The sequence below is a fragment of the Buceros rhinoceros genome, unplaced genomic scaffold (assembly GCF_000710305.1).
Source record: "Buceros rhinoceros silvestris isolate BGI_N320 unplaced genomic scaffold, ASM71030v1 scaffold23567, whole genome shotgun sequence".
NCBI lineage: Eukaryota > Metazoa > Chordata > Aves > Bucerotiformes > Bucerotidae > Buceros > Buceros rhinoceros.
In genome coordinates, this window is record NW_010423092.1 from 4953 (window position 1) to 18814 (window position 13862).

General features: G+C 51.0%; 1 protein-coding gene across 1 annotated transcript in view; it reads left to right on the forward strand.

The window, feature by feature from the left end:
• Window positions 1-964: 964 nt before the first annotated feature.
• The window catches only part of NRBP1 (nuclear receptor binding protein 1), a gene marked incomplete at both ends in the record, with an annotated part of 17741 nt that continues 4843 nt past the window's right edge, over window positions 965-13862 (forward strand). The window contains 6 exons of the mRNA XM_010140317.1: window positions 965-1087; window positions 1463-1564; window positions 1655-1744; window positions 2231-2271; window positions 3584-3678; window positions 7468-7491. Of these exons, the coding sequence (XP_010138619.1) occupies window positions 965-1087; window positions 1463-1564; window positions 1655-1744; window positions 2231-2271; window positions 3584-3678; window positions 7468-7491 (475 nt within the window). The remainder of the gene's footprint in view (window positions 1088-1462; window positions 1565-1654; window positions 1745-2230; window positions 2272-3583; window positions 3679-7467; window positions 7492-13862) is intronic.

Consider the following 13862-nt stretch of genomic DNA (forward strand, 5'->3'; position numbering starts at 1 on the left):
TTCCTGTGCGTATCTGTCCTGTTGCTGGGTTAGTCCTTGTCATTACCTGTTGTATTAGGAGCTCATTGAGCTGATCGTTAGCGTGACCTACGAGTTCCTCTTGGTGCCCACTTCCTGCAGCAGTTGCTGTGTACATACGAGCCTCAGGTTTGTGCCTTTTGGCGTGGTCAGCTGGATGCTCGGTCTGTACCCAGTACACCAGTGCTCAGAGCCCTCTCCGTTGGAAACTGGTTTCTTTCTTTTTGTTGTATTAGTTCAGAAACAGCCATGATAACACAGTCCTACGGTGTGGCGGTTCATCCATGGAGGTGGTGTGGGTCTTTTAGCACTGTGCACCGCCACAGCGCTGGCCAGACTCTTGATGGCATTTACAGCCGGGCTTTGTCAGGTCCCTTCCCCGTGCTGTGATACTTTCTTAGTGCACATTGATGCCTTTAGTACCAGAAATGGGTGTGCTTGTGCTGGGTAACTTTGGCATTTATTAACTGAAGGAATTATTGTTGCCGTTTCAATCGTGTAATCAATTCCTAAGGCTGTTCTCAACTTGCAGCTCTCCCTTGGTGTCTCAGCTTGGGTTGGTTTCCTCTCTCTAGAGTTTTTGTCTCACCACCTTCTAGAAAACTACTCCAGAAAGTTGTGTTTGAACTCCTGAGACATTTTTTTTTGTTAAGGTTGAAGGGTTTTGTGGTGGTGAAATGAACTATGAATATCGTAAAATGTAAAAAATCTAATTGGATTGTTACCAAAAGGCAGCTTTAGTGCAGAAGTTTTCCCTCAAGCATGCCTCAGGGCTTGCTGCGTACCACGTACTCATGTTGGCTACATCCCCTTCCTGAAACACGTGTGCACAGTCCTGTCCTGGGGTGCTTAATTACAAGTTGATGAGCAGAGTTTGTAAGGTTGTGTGGCGAGGATCTGGTCTTGCTGACTTGGAACTCAGGTCCGTTTCCACCTGCCCACATAGGTGAACCAGCGTAATGTCCCAGGGATCGATAGTGCCTACCTGGCCATGGACACGGAGGAAGGCGTGGAGGTGGTTTGGAATGAGGTCCAGTTCTCTGAGCGGAAGAACTTCAAGCTTCAGGAAGTAAGTTGATGTGTTTCACAAGCAGGCGAGGGAAACTCCTTGCATCAGGGTGGGAGTGTAGATATTGGTCGTGTTTTGTGTAACCATTGGCTGGATCCAGAGTGCTGTGCTGCTCAAATGCAGCAAATTCAGCTTAAGCCTGGCCTGTGCAGAAAATGAGACAAAGCACTGTCATTGTGCTATGTCTATGGGCGCTGGTGATCACACCATGCTCAGCTAATGTGCAGAGCAGGATGAAATCAGATGCTGTTTATCTTTAGCACAGGAGCTCGAAGGTGTTCAGTGGCATTTAAGGGGACCAAGACCCAAGAAGAAAGTCAGGTATGGGCTGATGTGCTCTCTGGTGTAACATGCCTTTGTTTTTTCAATGTTAAGGAAAAAGTTAAAGCCGTGTTTGACAACTTAATCCAGCTGGAACACCTGAATATTGTGAAGTTTCACAAATACTGGGCTGATGTGAAGGAGAACAAGGCCAGGGTAAGTAAAACGAACGGTCTGTGGGGTTTTCTTGCTGTACGTCTTGGCAGTACTCCATGAAGCAGAGGGTAACATCTCCTGCCCATACAGGTGATCTTCATCACGGAGTACATGTCTTCAGGGAGCTTGAAACAGTTCCTGAAGAAGACAAAGAAAAACCACAAAACCATGAATGAAAAGGTAGCTCTTTTTTCCTGTATGCCTGTGTTAGCTTGGTGCTGTCAGCTCTGGAGAGCTCTCATGAGAGGCATAGGATGTGGCTGCCTTCCCTTCCTGTGGCTGTAAACTCGTTTAGCTGCCGTTCTCCTGCACAGTTCCTCTGTGCTCTTTGCTTTGTTTCCAGCATTTCTGCAGCTTCCTGTGTGTGGTGTGACAAGCAGGTCCCTTTTGAATGTGTGTGCTGAAAGGAGGGAAGACCTCTGTGCCTGAGGGGGGGTTTGAAGGGGAGATGTGTTTCCTGACCCATATGAATATGTAGAAACTAAACTGAGCTGAGAGTACTGATCCTCTAAGCTCTCACTTCCCACACACCAGCACTGGGTAAGAGCTCAGGTGCTGTGGAATGGAGTAAGTGTTCCTTCCTACAGTGGGGCTGTGAATCACAGAACCAGGGATTAGCTCCTCTTTCTCCAGTGATGTTTGTCCTTCTTGTTCCTGTGTCTGCAGGCCTGGAAGCGATGGTGCACCCAGATCCTCTCTGCGCTCAGGTATGTCAGTGGGGCTCAAACCAGGACACTGATTTTACAGTCCAACCATCTGTGTGAGTGTAGCCTCCCAAGCTGGAGTGTTACAAGCTGTGCACACACTCTGCCAAATGTTAGCAAGTTCATGAAGTGGAGCCTGGAGAGCACTTCCAGTCACCCAGCGTGATCCTGACCCAGCCATGACTGCAGAGTGTTGGCTGCACTCCCTGGAGTCTTCAGTTAGACAATCCTGAAGACCCTAAAATAAACAGGTGCTGTATGGGTTTTGAATCCCAGCAGTTGTGACTGATTCAATGTCGAGTGGGGGAGCTGAGCATCAGGGAGCTCTCCGGGGCATCCAGCTTTATAACCTGGATGTAACCATGGCCAAGAGGATGTTGCAAAGAAGTCTCAAAGAAACCAAGTTCCAGGTGGGAGTATGGAAAATGTTCTTAGTCCTGGCAGGCTGCAGCCCTGCAGCAGCCAGAGGATTATGAATACTCATAGAAGTGTGTGTGGATCTATGCACTTCTTGATGGCGCAGATCTTCTGCAGCCAGCTTAGTGCAGCCCATTTGGGTAGAATGTGGGTTTCTTTTGGTTTGGCTTTAAAGACTCTTCTCCACCTGAGCCTGACTTGGTGTGTAGCGAACAACAGCCTCAGAAGAGCAGTAACCCAGATGCCAGGGCATGACCCCCACTGCATGGGGATAATTCTGTCGCCATTTGGCTAAGTGTGGCTGTTGATGAGAAGCTGGGGATGAGAAGTTTGGAAGCTGACAGTCCTTGTTTGTTCTGACTGCTAGCAGAAACCCGAGCAGCATAAGGGGCAAACCCAGGTGGCCTCAAAGGTACCTGGAACCCCAGCGCTGAGCAGCTTTACCAGGTGCCTGCTGGAAAACATGACCACTCATGATTGTACAGCACTTTCTGATGCCCTGTGGGTAGGGCCAGAACAAGGGTCTGGTGGTTTTGGTATAAAATTGGAACCCTTTTGGCACCACCTGGCAGTACTGGGATGGATGAAATCCTTTCTCAACCCCTGGTACCCTGGGTTCCTCAGGAACTGCTCAGAGAAAGCTTTCTCTTCCCCCCCGCCCTATGTTCTGGAAATTGTTCATTGGAGACAATTGCTTAATTTTCCTGGTTCTCTCCTAGCCTAGAGGCTGAGGTACAGTCACTTAGTTGTATCTGCCTGCTATGGTGAATCCCTGACATGTGCCCTCTGCCCTCCTGTCCTCTTCTGACATTGCTTGAGACAGGGAAGGGCTGCAGAAAGGGAATGCTGGCCTCAGCCTCGGCGGCCTCCTGACCAGTGCTCTGTTCTGCATCCCTAGCTACCTCCACTCCTGCGACCCTCCGATCATCCACGGCAACCTAACCTGCGACACCATCTTCATCCAGCACAATGGGCTGATCAAGATCGGGTCAGGTAAGGCTGGTGCGCTGACCCTTCCCCAGGGCACAAACTGCTCAGTCAGGAAGAGGCGTTGAATCCTTTTGCAGTTTTCTGACATGACAGGCGGGTGCATGTGTGTTCCTCCATGCCAGCTGTGTCCGGGGTTGGTGGTAGAGCTCAGTTTTGGTCAGACCACCTTCAGGCACAGCAGGGTTGACACTGGATGCTGTTTCCTTGGCAGCCTCTGCCTTGGTTTTTGATCTCAAGGGACTGACCTGGGAAATGGTGCTGAAACTTTCAAGTTCTGTCTGTGCATTATCCTTGGATCCTCCTGCTTTCCAGTCTCTCTCATGTTAATAGACAAAGTTCCCTTCTCAGCATTGTGAGGCTCCCAGAGCTATGTCCAGGGGCCACACAAGTGCTCCTCGTAGCAACCAACATGTATAATCATGCAGACCGGCCGTGGCTGCAGCAAGCTGCTCATCTTGGCATCCTCACTCAGCATCACTCTCTGGCCAGGGCTTCAGGATGCTCATTTGCCTTGGGCCCATTTGGCCATGCCTTGCCCTGTGCTGGCAGCCATGCTGGGCTGACAGGTTCTATTTCAAGCTAAGATGTGGCTTTTCTGGTGCCTCCTCACATACTCTGGTTTTTCACCTTCGCTGTCCCTGTATCGTTAAAGCTCTGTCCACAGTCAGGGTGCTTTATGCTGTACCTTGACATAACCTTTCCAGTGAGAACCTTGCTCTCTCATGTCCAACTTCCCTGAGTGTTCCCCGACCAGCATGCCTTTGCTGTCCTGTCGGGTTTTTCTGTGTGAATCAGGGTTTGATGTTGACAGCTCTGCTTCACCTGTCATCTAAAACCAGCCTCTCTTCACAAAACGCAGACTCTGTGGCTCGTCTTTCCATCAAAGAAATCCTGGGTTGTCTCTGTGCTCCAGAACACAGAGCGTTGTTTTTCTCTGTCTCTGTAACAACCCTCCATCCTCGTGCCTAGGGAGGCTGGGCCAGGGCAGGAGGAGCACTCGGTTCTCTGTCTGCCAGTAAACGTGGTGACTTGCTCTGCATACAGGCTGATGACATCAGGAGTTCTCTTTGTATCTTTCCCTGGCTTTGTCCAGTGGGGTAAGCTTCCAAAAGTCGTGTACCTCTGATACCAGTATGGTGGCAAACACAGCTGCCTCCTGGCACTCAGTCCAGGCCACTTACGGGAAGTCTGTGGCAGACTTGAGTACCTCAGAGATCCTTCTCTCTCTGGTTTGGTTGAAAAACGTTAGACAGCTGCAGGCTTTCTGCTCAGCAGCCAGCACTTTGTAAAACAAACCCCCTGGAGCCAGTATCGAGAGCTGTGGCTTTTTATCAGAGGGAGGTTCTGCGGGTCAGCCAATGTGACACTCCTGAGTACTTGGACCCCCAGCGGTGCCATTCAGAGGCTGTCAGAAGAGAGCCAGCTCTTTGAGCAGGGGTGACAAGCAGCTGCCTCCACGGAGTTCCATCCTTGCCTGTTCCCTCCAGTTGCAGAGAGCTTTGCTCTGTGAGAAGTGGAGGGAGGGACAGCGGCACAGACTGGTGTGCACTTCCCGAGATCAGGGGGCTCTGGTAGCTCTGTCCTCATGTGGGAGCATGGCTGCGCAGCAGCAGTGCTCAGCTGCAGTTGTCCTGAGCAGACTTCCTTCTGTTCTGCAGCTGTGGGCTGCCTGGCTCACCCCAGGCTCGGAAGTGAAGCGATGTCTCTGGCAGGTTCTAGTCCTTCCTTAAATAAAGAGGGAAGCGAGCACAAGTGGACATGTGGTCAGAAGAGGAATCCTCCAGATGTGAAGCCACAGCTCCAGCGCAGGCTGGAGCTAAAATTGCCCACACTGCAGAATGTGTTCTTGCTCCTGCAGCACCCACCCAGCTCAGAAAGCTGAAGTGATGCCGTCAGAACTGCTTGCTGTGGTCCTCTGTTGCTGCTGACTGTAGGAGCCAGACAGGCTGGTTTCACCTGCAGGTCCCAGAGTGACAGTGCCTTTGGGGTGCTGACAGTGCCAGGCCATGTTTACTTCTTCATGGAGTTGTTTCTTGCAGCAGCCCAGTACCCGAAAGGTCTCCTGTGTTTGCTTAAAGAAGCAGGGCAGTAATTCTCACGATTGAAAGGGCACAATCCATCAGTGCTCCGCGATCTGCTCTTTGTTCCTCTCTCTGTCCGAGCACCACTCTGGGCTGTGCTCCTGAAAGCTCCTCTTCCCTCGCTAAGCAAAAGAGTCTGCTTGCTGAGTGTGGGGCAGGAATCTGGGGGAAGGAAGCTGCTGGTGTGTTCTGCAGGACATCCTTCCATCCTCCTAGGTGAGGGAAGTACTGAAGAGCAGAGCCCATGGCTTGTGTCGCATGGTAAATGGCTGGTGCTTGTTCCTGTAGCACCTGGTTAGGTATGGGAGCAGCCCTTTTGCCTGTTGCCCCTTGCTGCCACTTCAGACCACATAAGTCCATGAGCTGTCAGGGCTGGCCACCGCTGCTCTTATTCTGCTGGTAGTTCTGGATCGGTCTCTTTGTCTAGAACTGCTGCAGGAATAAAAGAGGTGGGTTTAGCAGGGGATTGCTGTAACTATTGTGCCGAGTTTTGGGAAGAGGTATGAAATCTTCACATGCTGGGTGTCATCTGAGGAACAGAGGGAGAGGGAAAGATGCTGCTTCAATGCAAAAGCCATCAGTAATCCCTTTGTTCATTCAGCTTTGTTCTGCCAGTGCTGTAAAGAACTGGGATAGCAGATGTCGGGAGAGATGTCAAACGAGTGAGGAACGTGTGGTGACGGCAGGAAAGACACCTCCAGTTCTAAGCTTGCCGCTAGTGTTCCCAGAGACTGGAACATTCCAGCTGCTTTCTGGAGTTGTTGCCATGGCAGGCTGTGTCTGTTAGTACCTGTGGCGTGGAGCAAGTGGAGCAGCGGGAGGAGTGTTGCGAGGAGTTTCCCTGTGACAGCTCGTGCTGAGCATGAAGGAGAGCGGTGTGTTTGGTGCTGCTGCTTGCTCGTGTTCAGTGATGTTGGGAGGTGTTTCTCGTAATTCTCTTTGGAAGTGTAAGAAGTCGCAGGAGGACAGAGGTGATTGGTTTGAATTAAAAAATCCTTTTGGGCAGCTCTTGGAGCACCCAATCAGAACTGAGGCCTCAAACCAGAGTGTCTTGTAATGTCCTCTGGTGCCCCTGAGACCTGGCAATATATCGGCATGTGCTGCGTCCAGTAGAGCAAGGGGGAAGCTCGGTGTTGCACTGCTGTGTTTCTCCGGGTGCTCTGGTGCACGTGCTTTCCCATCTCCAGCATACCTGACCTCTGGGGTTTGTTTTGAGTTTAATTGCAGCCTGTCCAAGGCCCCTTTGCAGTTCCAAGCCGAGGTTTCAGGACTCTGATTCCAGCTTGTATTAACTGCTACTAAATCATGTGGCCTGGGTGTAAGGGTGGGTTCTGCTGCCGAGATCTGTGCCCAGGAGAGGATGCCTGGGACAGAGGGGAAGCTGTCTGCTGAAGGGGTTCAAGGGGCTGTGAAGCACTCACAGGACAAGCAGAAATTCCAGCTTGTGAACCTAAGTGTCAGCAGTAACCTGCCCTTTGGTCTGAAGTGTTCGGTCTCCCTTGCCCAGTCTGGTTCTCAGAGACACAGAGGTTCCTCATGAAAATGTGTTTGAAGGAGGTGGCTGGAGGCAGGGCCAGGTGCTCAGTCCTGTCCGTGTTTCACCCTGGTTCTGCCCTTGCTGTCTGTCAATGTGAAGTGCTTGCTGTTTCATCAACTCATTGACTTCTATCTCGTTTTACTTCCCGCTCACGGGCTGCTCTGTTACCAACAGTCTTTCATAGGATATTTGCTAATGGTGAGCAGACTTCTCCGCTCCTGTGATGTGACCACCACTGTATATGTACTGTACATGATTTTATTTGTGTGTGTATGTATATACTGATACATATATGTGTGTGTCTCTCGGTATGCGTGGCACACACAGACATACACACTGTCTCGGATTTATCTCTGCAGTGTTCCCTTGCTATAAGGCTGGTGGTAAAACTGTTCGGCTCAGGTGCGTCCTGCTTTGAGACCTTGTGTCTGTGCTGGGTGCAGACTGTCCTCGTGCTCTCAGCCAGAGCCTTACAGGGAGGGAGCACTGCCCCTTGTGAAGTCTCCTTGTTGTTAGTTCTCCTCCTCTCCTCGTCTGTAGCGTGCCGGTCCTGGACCTCTGTGCATGACGCTCTTGCATGTTGAGCCAAGTGGATGCCTTGTCCTGAGCTCTCCCCAGCTGAACTTTTCCATGTACACGAGGCTCCTCCCTGCTCCTGCTCTGCTAGACTTGGCTGGGCACCAGACTGGACTAGCCTTTGCTTTCTGCTTGGCTATCCACCTGCTTGCTTGTAGCGTGACCTCCTTAGATGCTTTGGGTTTAAGATGAATGTTTCGGGGAATGTGTCTGGCTCCTGAAGGCTAGAGAGACGAGTCCTGCCCAAACGAGTCCCCGTTTGGGAAGTAAGGTTTATTGGTTTTATGTTTCCCCAAAAAAGGCTTGGATTTGGCGGAAGCTTGTGAATATGAGGAGGAAGTTGGGCTGGCGGGGTCTGGAGAATCCCAGAATCCCGGGTTGTGGGGACCTCAAGGATAATCCGGTCCAACCTTTGTTGGCAAAAGCCTAGTCTGGACAAGCTGGCCCAGCTGAATCCTTAGAGTGTCCAGTGTTGGGGAAGAGGGTTTGGGTGATGCCATTTGGAACCCTAGAAAAACAGAAGACCGCATTTACCTTTAAAGTAACTCTTTATTTCTTTTTTTGTCATCAAAGTTGTTCTCGATGGTTAGAGCTTCTTTCTACTGAGTTGGGAACCTACCAACTGTCCTCTAGAAGTGGTGGAAAGGGCAGAGCCTGTTGAAATGGCCTCTGTGCCACCTTAGTGGTGGCAAGAGGAGGACGAGGGCTGTGGCTCTGCATTGCCCGCAGAGTGGAGGCTCTCAGAAAGCCAAACCAGATCTTCCGTAGCCAAGGGGAAAGCTGCTGTAGTTGGGGCTCACAGCATTAGAAGGGCAAGTTTCCTTGGGGATGGCTTCTTCACCACCTGGGCCGTGGCAGTTGTGGGTCAGGCTGGCTTTGTGGGTGGAAGAGGTGAGGTGGCACACCAGCAGCAAACAGACTGGCCAAGGAACAACCCGCAGAGGGGGAATGAGCCTGGGCTTGGTGGCAAAAAAACTTAAGAGGAGCAAGCTGTGTTCCAGAGTTAAAGCCACTGCTGTGAACAGAACCTGTTGGTCCTTGTTCTAGCCAGGTGATAAGGGCCTCAGCCAGTGTTCTCCAGGCTTGAGAAGACGCTGTGGTGCCTCACGTGTGCTGGAGCAGCATCAGACGGCCTTGAAATGCTGAACTTTCTTGGGAACTTGTTTGAACAGTACTGTCGTATCACTACGTGCTGCTCATAGGAGAGCTGGAAGTTTCATCCTTAGGCCTTGAACATTGTTTGCGTTTGAAAACACTAAATATAGGGTGTAAGACTCCTGTTCTGCTTGAGTGTTGACCTAATAAGGTGGTGAGTGACAAGCTTTCATAACTAACCTGACCTTAGTCATGACTTCACTCTCTTGGATTCTGTTACCTGATGTTTAAAGACTAGTCATGCTGTTTTTCACGTCCTTAACAGACACCTAAGACACTTTATAGGCGATGTGGAAGTAAAATAGGGGTTACAGGATATCTTAGATCTGGTTTTTGTTTTGAACTAAGGCAAGGTTTAGCGTAAAAATAATGGGTTGTTGAAATCAGTGGATGTGAAAAAATCTGTCATAAAAATGGGAAACATTTTCACCTGCGTCAGCTTCTTTTTAGGAATATTTAATGTGAGTTTCTGCCATTCAGCTCTTGGCTGTACAGTTTTATGTGTAACGTCAGGCACCAAGCCAGACATGTTCAGTTGCTCAGAAATTTGGCAGAACTGAGACAGAGTTCCATGAGCAGAGGATAAGGTTTGTCTCTGACTACAGCTGCTGCTGGGAATGGGATCTGGCAGGTTTAGTGGTTCTGAGTGGAACCTTTTTCCCCAGAATGCTCCAGGACATCCAAAGCAGGTGACATGTTTTTGAAGGCTTTGTCTCACCTTGGTCTCTGTTGTCTTTGAGACACCCAGCAGTGCAAGAGCCTGTCATAAAGTGAAGATTCTTCACGTCAGTTGTTCTTAGAATCCCTGGGTGGAACAGCAGGAGGTTGATGTCTAAGTGTAACAAGGTGTTGGGCATCTCCCGATCTAGAGTGGCAGAATTGGTTCCCGGACACCTGCCTAGCTTTCATATGTCAGCACAGAGCTCGAGGCGTGAGGAGCAGGCTTAGGGCAGTGACATTCAGCGGGCTTCTGACTGCTGCGGTCCAGCCTTGGAACGGCAGCTCATGCTGGACCAAAAGGGTGTATGTGTCATGGTTTGAGGGTGTGTGTGTTATGGTTTGGGGAGTGTGCTTGGGGGAGGCTGTCAGTTGTTTTTTCAAGTCAGATTTAGTGGTAAGAGTCGGTGCCTTTGGCCTCGCTGCGAAACCCCCAAGCGGAATGCACACCTAACAGGTTGCTCCCACTGTGTCCTGATGGTAATAAACTCTCATTTTTATTTTGCAGAAGGTTTAAGAGACTCTTGCCTCACTGCTTGCCCTGCTTGCTCAGTATACCTTCCCTGTGCTGCCGCAAGTCCCCTCATTGATGAGCACACCAGCAAACCGCTGCGTTCTAGACTGGTAGTCATTCTCAGTGAAAGGTTTAAGTTCCCCACTTTAGCGCTCCAGGTTATGAGAACTTGTCTTTTCTGAGGTCAAATTTATTCTTTTTGCATTGCATCGAAGGCACCTGCTGCTTCAGCTTTACTGGATGTTGTTTTTCTCGCTGCCTTTCTGTGGGTTTCCAGGGTGTGCCAGAGGACGTGTCTCACAGCCTCACAGTTTGAGGGTTAGTACGGTGGGTGCACTTTGACTGAGGGCGTGTGGAACACAGGCATTGCAGAAGGCTCCTTCATGCCAGTTCTTGAAAGATCCCTTGAAAACAAACTTAGCAAGTGCTGATATCCCCCTGCACCAGTATGTGCTTAGAGCAGGAAACCAGCCCTGTCCCATGAGGACCTTGGGCAGCAGTACCACGTCTGAGGGCTGTACCTGGGTCTGAGCTCCACAGCTCAAGAATGATTTGGCTTACTGGAGCAAGCCCTGCATGGGGCCACAAAGACAACTGAGGAACTGGAGCATCTGTCTGTACAAGGAGAGGCTGAGAAGGCTCAGGCGGATCATCTCAATCTGGATTAATACCTGATGCTCCAGGAGGAAGAAGAGGAAGCCAGGCTCTTCTCGGTAGTGCTCACTGACAGGACAAGAGGTGATGGGTGCAAATTGAAATACATGAAGTTCCATCTAACACAGGAACACCCTCCTCTTACAGCGAGGGTGGCCAAACACTGGAACAGGTTGCCCACAGAAGTGGTGGAGACTTTCTCCCTGGCGACGCTTGAAACTGAACTACACAGTCCTGGGTGACCTGCTCTAGCTGCCCCTCCGTGAGCAGGGGGCTTGAGCTGTGTCCTTATGAGGTCCCTTCCAACCAGGGCAGTTTTGGGTTTAGACCACGAGGTGTGTGGGCTGAGGAGGGTTTTCTCTCCAGCTTCTGCTTTCAGGGGCAGCGTTTCTGTTTATTAGCTCTTCCAAGGTCATTCACACAGCTTCCCTTTGGTGCGCTGTGAAACAGCGGTGATCACAGAGGTGCGCAGCCTGGAACTCAGGGCAGCTGAACTGGGAACACTCAAACCTTGGGCCCTAACTGCATCTCGATGGGATATGCACTTGCACTGGTTTGGTCCAAAGTTCCATTAAACAGAGCTGCTCAAAGCATAAATAGTGTTCATAGCCCTGTTTGAGGGTTCGTTCTTCTGTGTACGTCTTTCTCTGGGAGTAGGAGCTTCCTCCAGAGCAGCTTGGTCAGTCCATAGCGTTCCATTGGATGACTGTGCTGGTTTTCCAAGGAGGCTGTGACATGAGGCTGCTGCAGTGCACTCGTGCCCTGCCCTTTTGGTTGTGAAAGGACTGAGCCAGAGCTTCTGTCCTGCTGCCCCTCCACCTTTCTGATCTAGACAGCACTGCAGTCAGATGACAAACCCAGTAGGGGTTTGCTCAGTCTGAGGTACCCTCATTTCTCTGGTCTAGAACTTGGTTTCCTGTGCAGATATCCAATCCTCTATACGCTCTGTTCAGAGTGAAGGCGATTGTATCATGAGCTCTTCCAGATAAAGGGCTGATAAGCTCCCAAGTCCCTGTTTAAGAGCCGGCACGGTGCCAGCATTGACAAGGGATTATCTGACGGGTCCTCTTGGCCTGTTCCTGTGCCTGTGGTCTCCCATTTCCCTCTCTGCTTACTTCCACTTTCCACTTCCATGTAATGGATGTGGTCAAACGCGTCAGCTTAAAGCTCGGAATGCTTTTTACTTCCACGTAAAAACATATCCACTGCGTCACAGAAAATCTGACACAGCACGATCATTTTTCTTCCCATTGTCCGTTTGTACATCTCTGTATTTACACAGGTCAGCAAACGGCACCCTGGGCTGTGTTAGGCAAAATACTGCTGGCAGGTCAAGGGAGGGTACCCTTCCCCTCTGCTCAGCGCTGCAGAGGCCATCCTGGGACTGCTGGGTCCAGTGGAACATGAACAGACTGGAGAGAGCCCAGCAAGGGGCCACTGAGATGGTGAAGGACTGGAGCATCTCTGCTGTGGGGAGAGGCTGGGGGAGCTCAGCCGGGAGCAGAGCAGGCTCAGGGGGTGGGATCCAGGGCTGGAAACACCCACAGGGTGCAGAGAGGGGACAGAGCCAGGCTCTGCCAGTGTGCCCAGAGGACCAGAGGCCACAGGTTCCATTTAAACATCAGGGAACCCTTGTCCTTGTGAGGGTGACACAGACACAGGTTGCCCAAGGGAGGTGATGGACGCCTCATCCTCAGAGCTGTTCAGAGCCATCTGGGTGTCCCTGCTGGAGCAGTGGGGGAGAAGGTGACCTCCAGAGTTCCTTTCAACCTGAACCATCCCATGATGTAGTGGTTCTGTGTTAATTTCTGTGGGGAAGGATACCTCTCTCAAAGGACATGACTGTTCATATGACATCAGCTCTCTGCTGCAAGTGCCGCTGGTTCTGCTCCAGCAGTGTTGTCTCTGATGTCAGGCGTAGGCACTGTTTAAACGGAGATGAGTGGTACCCCCAGAGGCCACGTCAGCGGCTGTGGTGAGGACAGACAGAGGCGCAGGAGCTGGGGGCTGTTGTCTGCACTAGGAGCTGTGTGTGGTGAACTTGTACCCTTTGCCCTTTCCTGTCATTAGATATTCAACTGTTAAAACTTATAAAATACTCTAGCTTCTGGTGTCTCAGTGTTGCAAGTAACTTTGCAAACCCTGTTGACAGCCCCTGATACGGACCTGCAGGGCTGTGGGATGCTTGTACGCTTCAGCCTGCCCCCCCTTTTCCTGGCTGACTCAGGGTTTAATGGCTGTTTGCTGCTTTTTGTTTCCAGTAGCTTCCTAGTTCCTGATTTTATAGGCTTTGCCCTCCCGAATAAAAATGCACTTGTCATTGTTGTGGGCAGATGGACTGTGGAATCCTGGGTTTGTGCAGTCTTACCACCTTTTGCAGTAGTGAAAGTGCCTTCAGCGTATGAGCCAGGGGCTAAGTGGCCGCACACACACCTCCCCTGGCCCCAACTATCCCTTTATCGTTGCAAACAGCCAGTCTCACATTGCGTTGAGTATTTTTGGGTCCCTGGGTGCTGGTGCAGCACAGGCAAGGTAGAGACTCGTCCCCTGTTGCTCGATTTCACAGCAAACTTGGGATTAATCTCAGAGGTCAGCTGTTGATCCTTCTTGCTGTCAGTGTGTTTTCCACTGCTTCCTGTGCCTGTCGGATCGAGTATGATGTGCTGGAGCACCTGAATCATGTACTGGGGCTCCTGGGACTGCTCGGGTGTTCGCAGGAGGCCAAGTGGTTCCATGGTCCATCGGGAGGAAGGACAGACAGACTGCCAGGCAGCTGCAGGAGGAGGCATCAAGTGCAGAATGAAGGTGGGCCAGGGCTGGATGCGGAACAAGAGGAAGATGTCTTCTGCAGCATGCAGTGCTGGCAAGGGCTGGTCATTGTGTGAAACCTGTCACTGGTGATGGCTGGGAGGTAACAGAACCAAGCGTGTTTGTGGCTGGGGCCCCTAAAGAC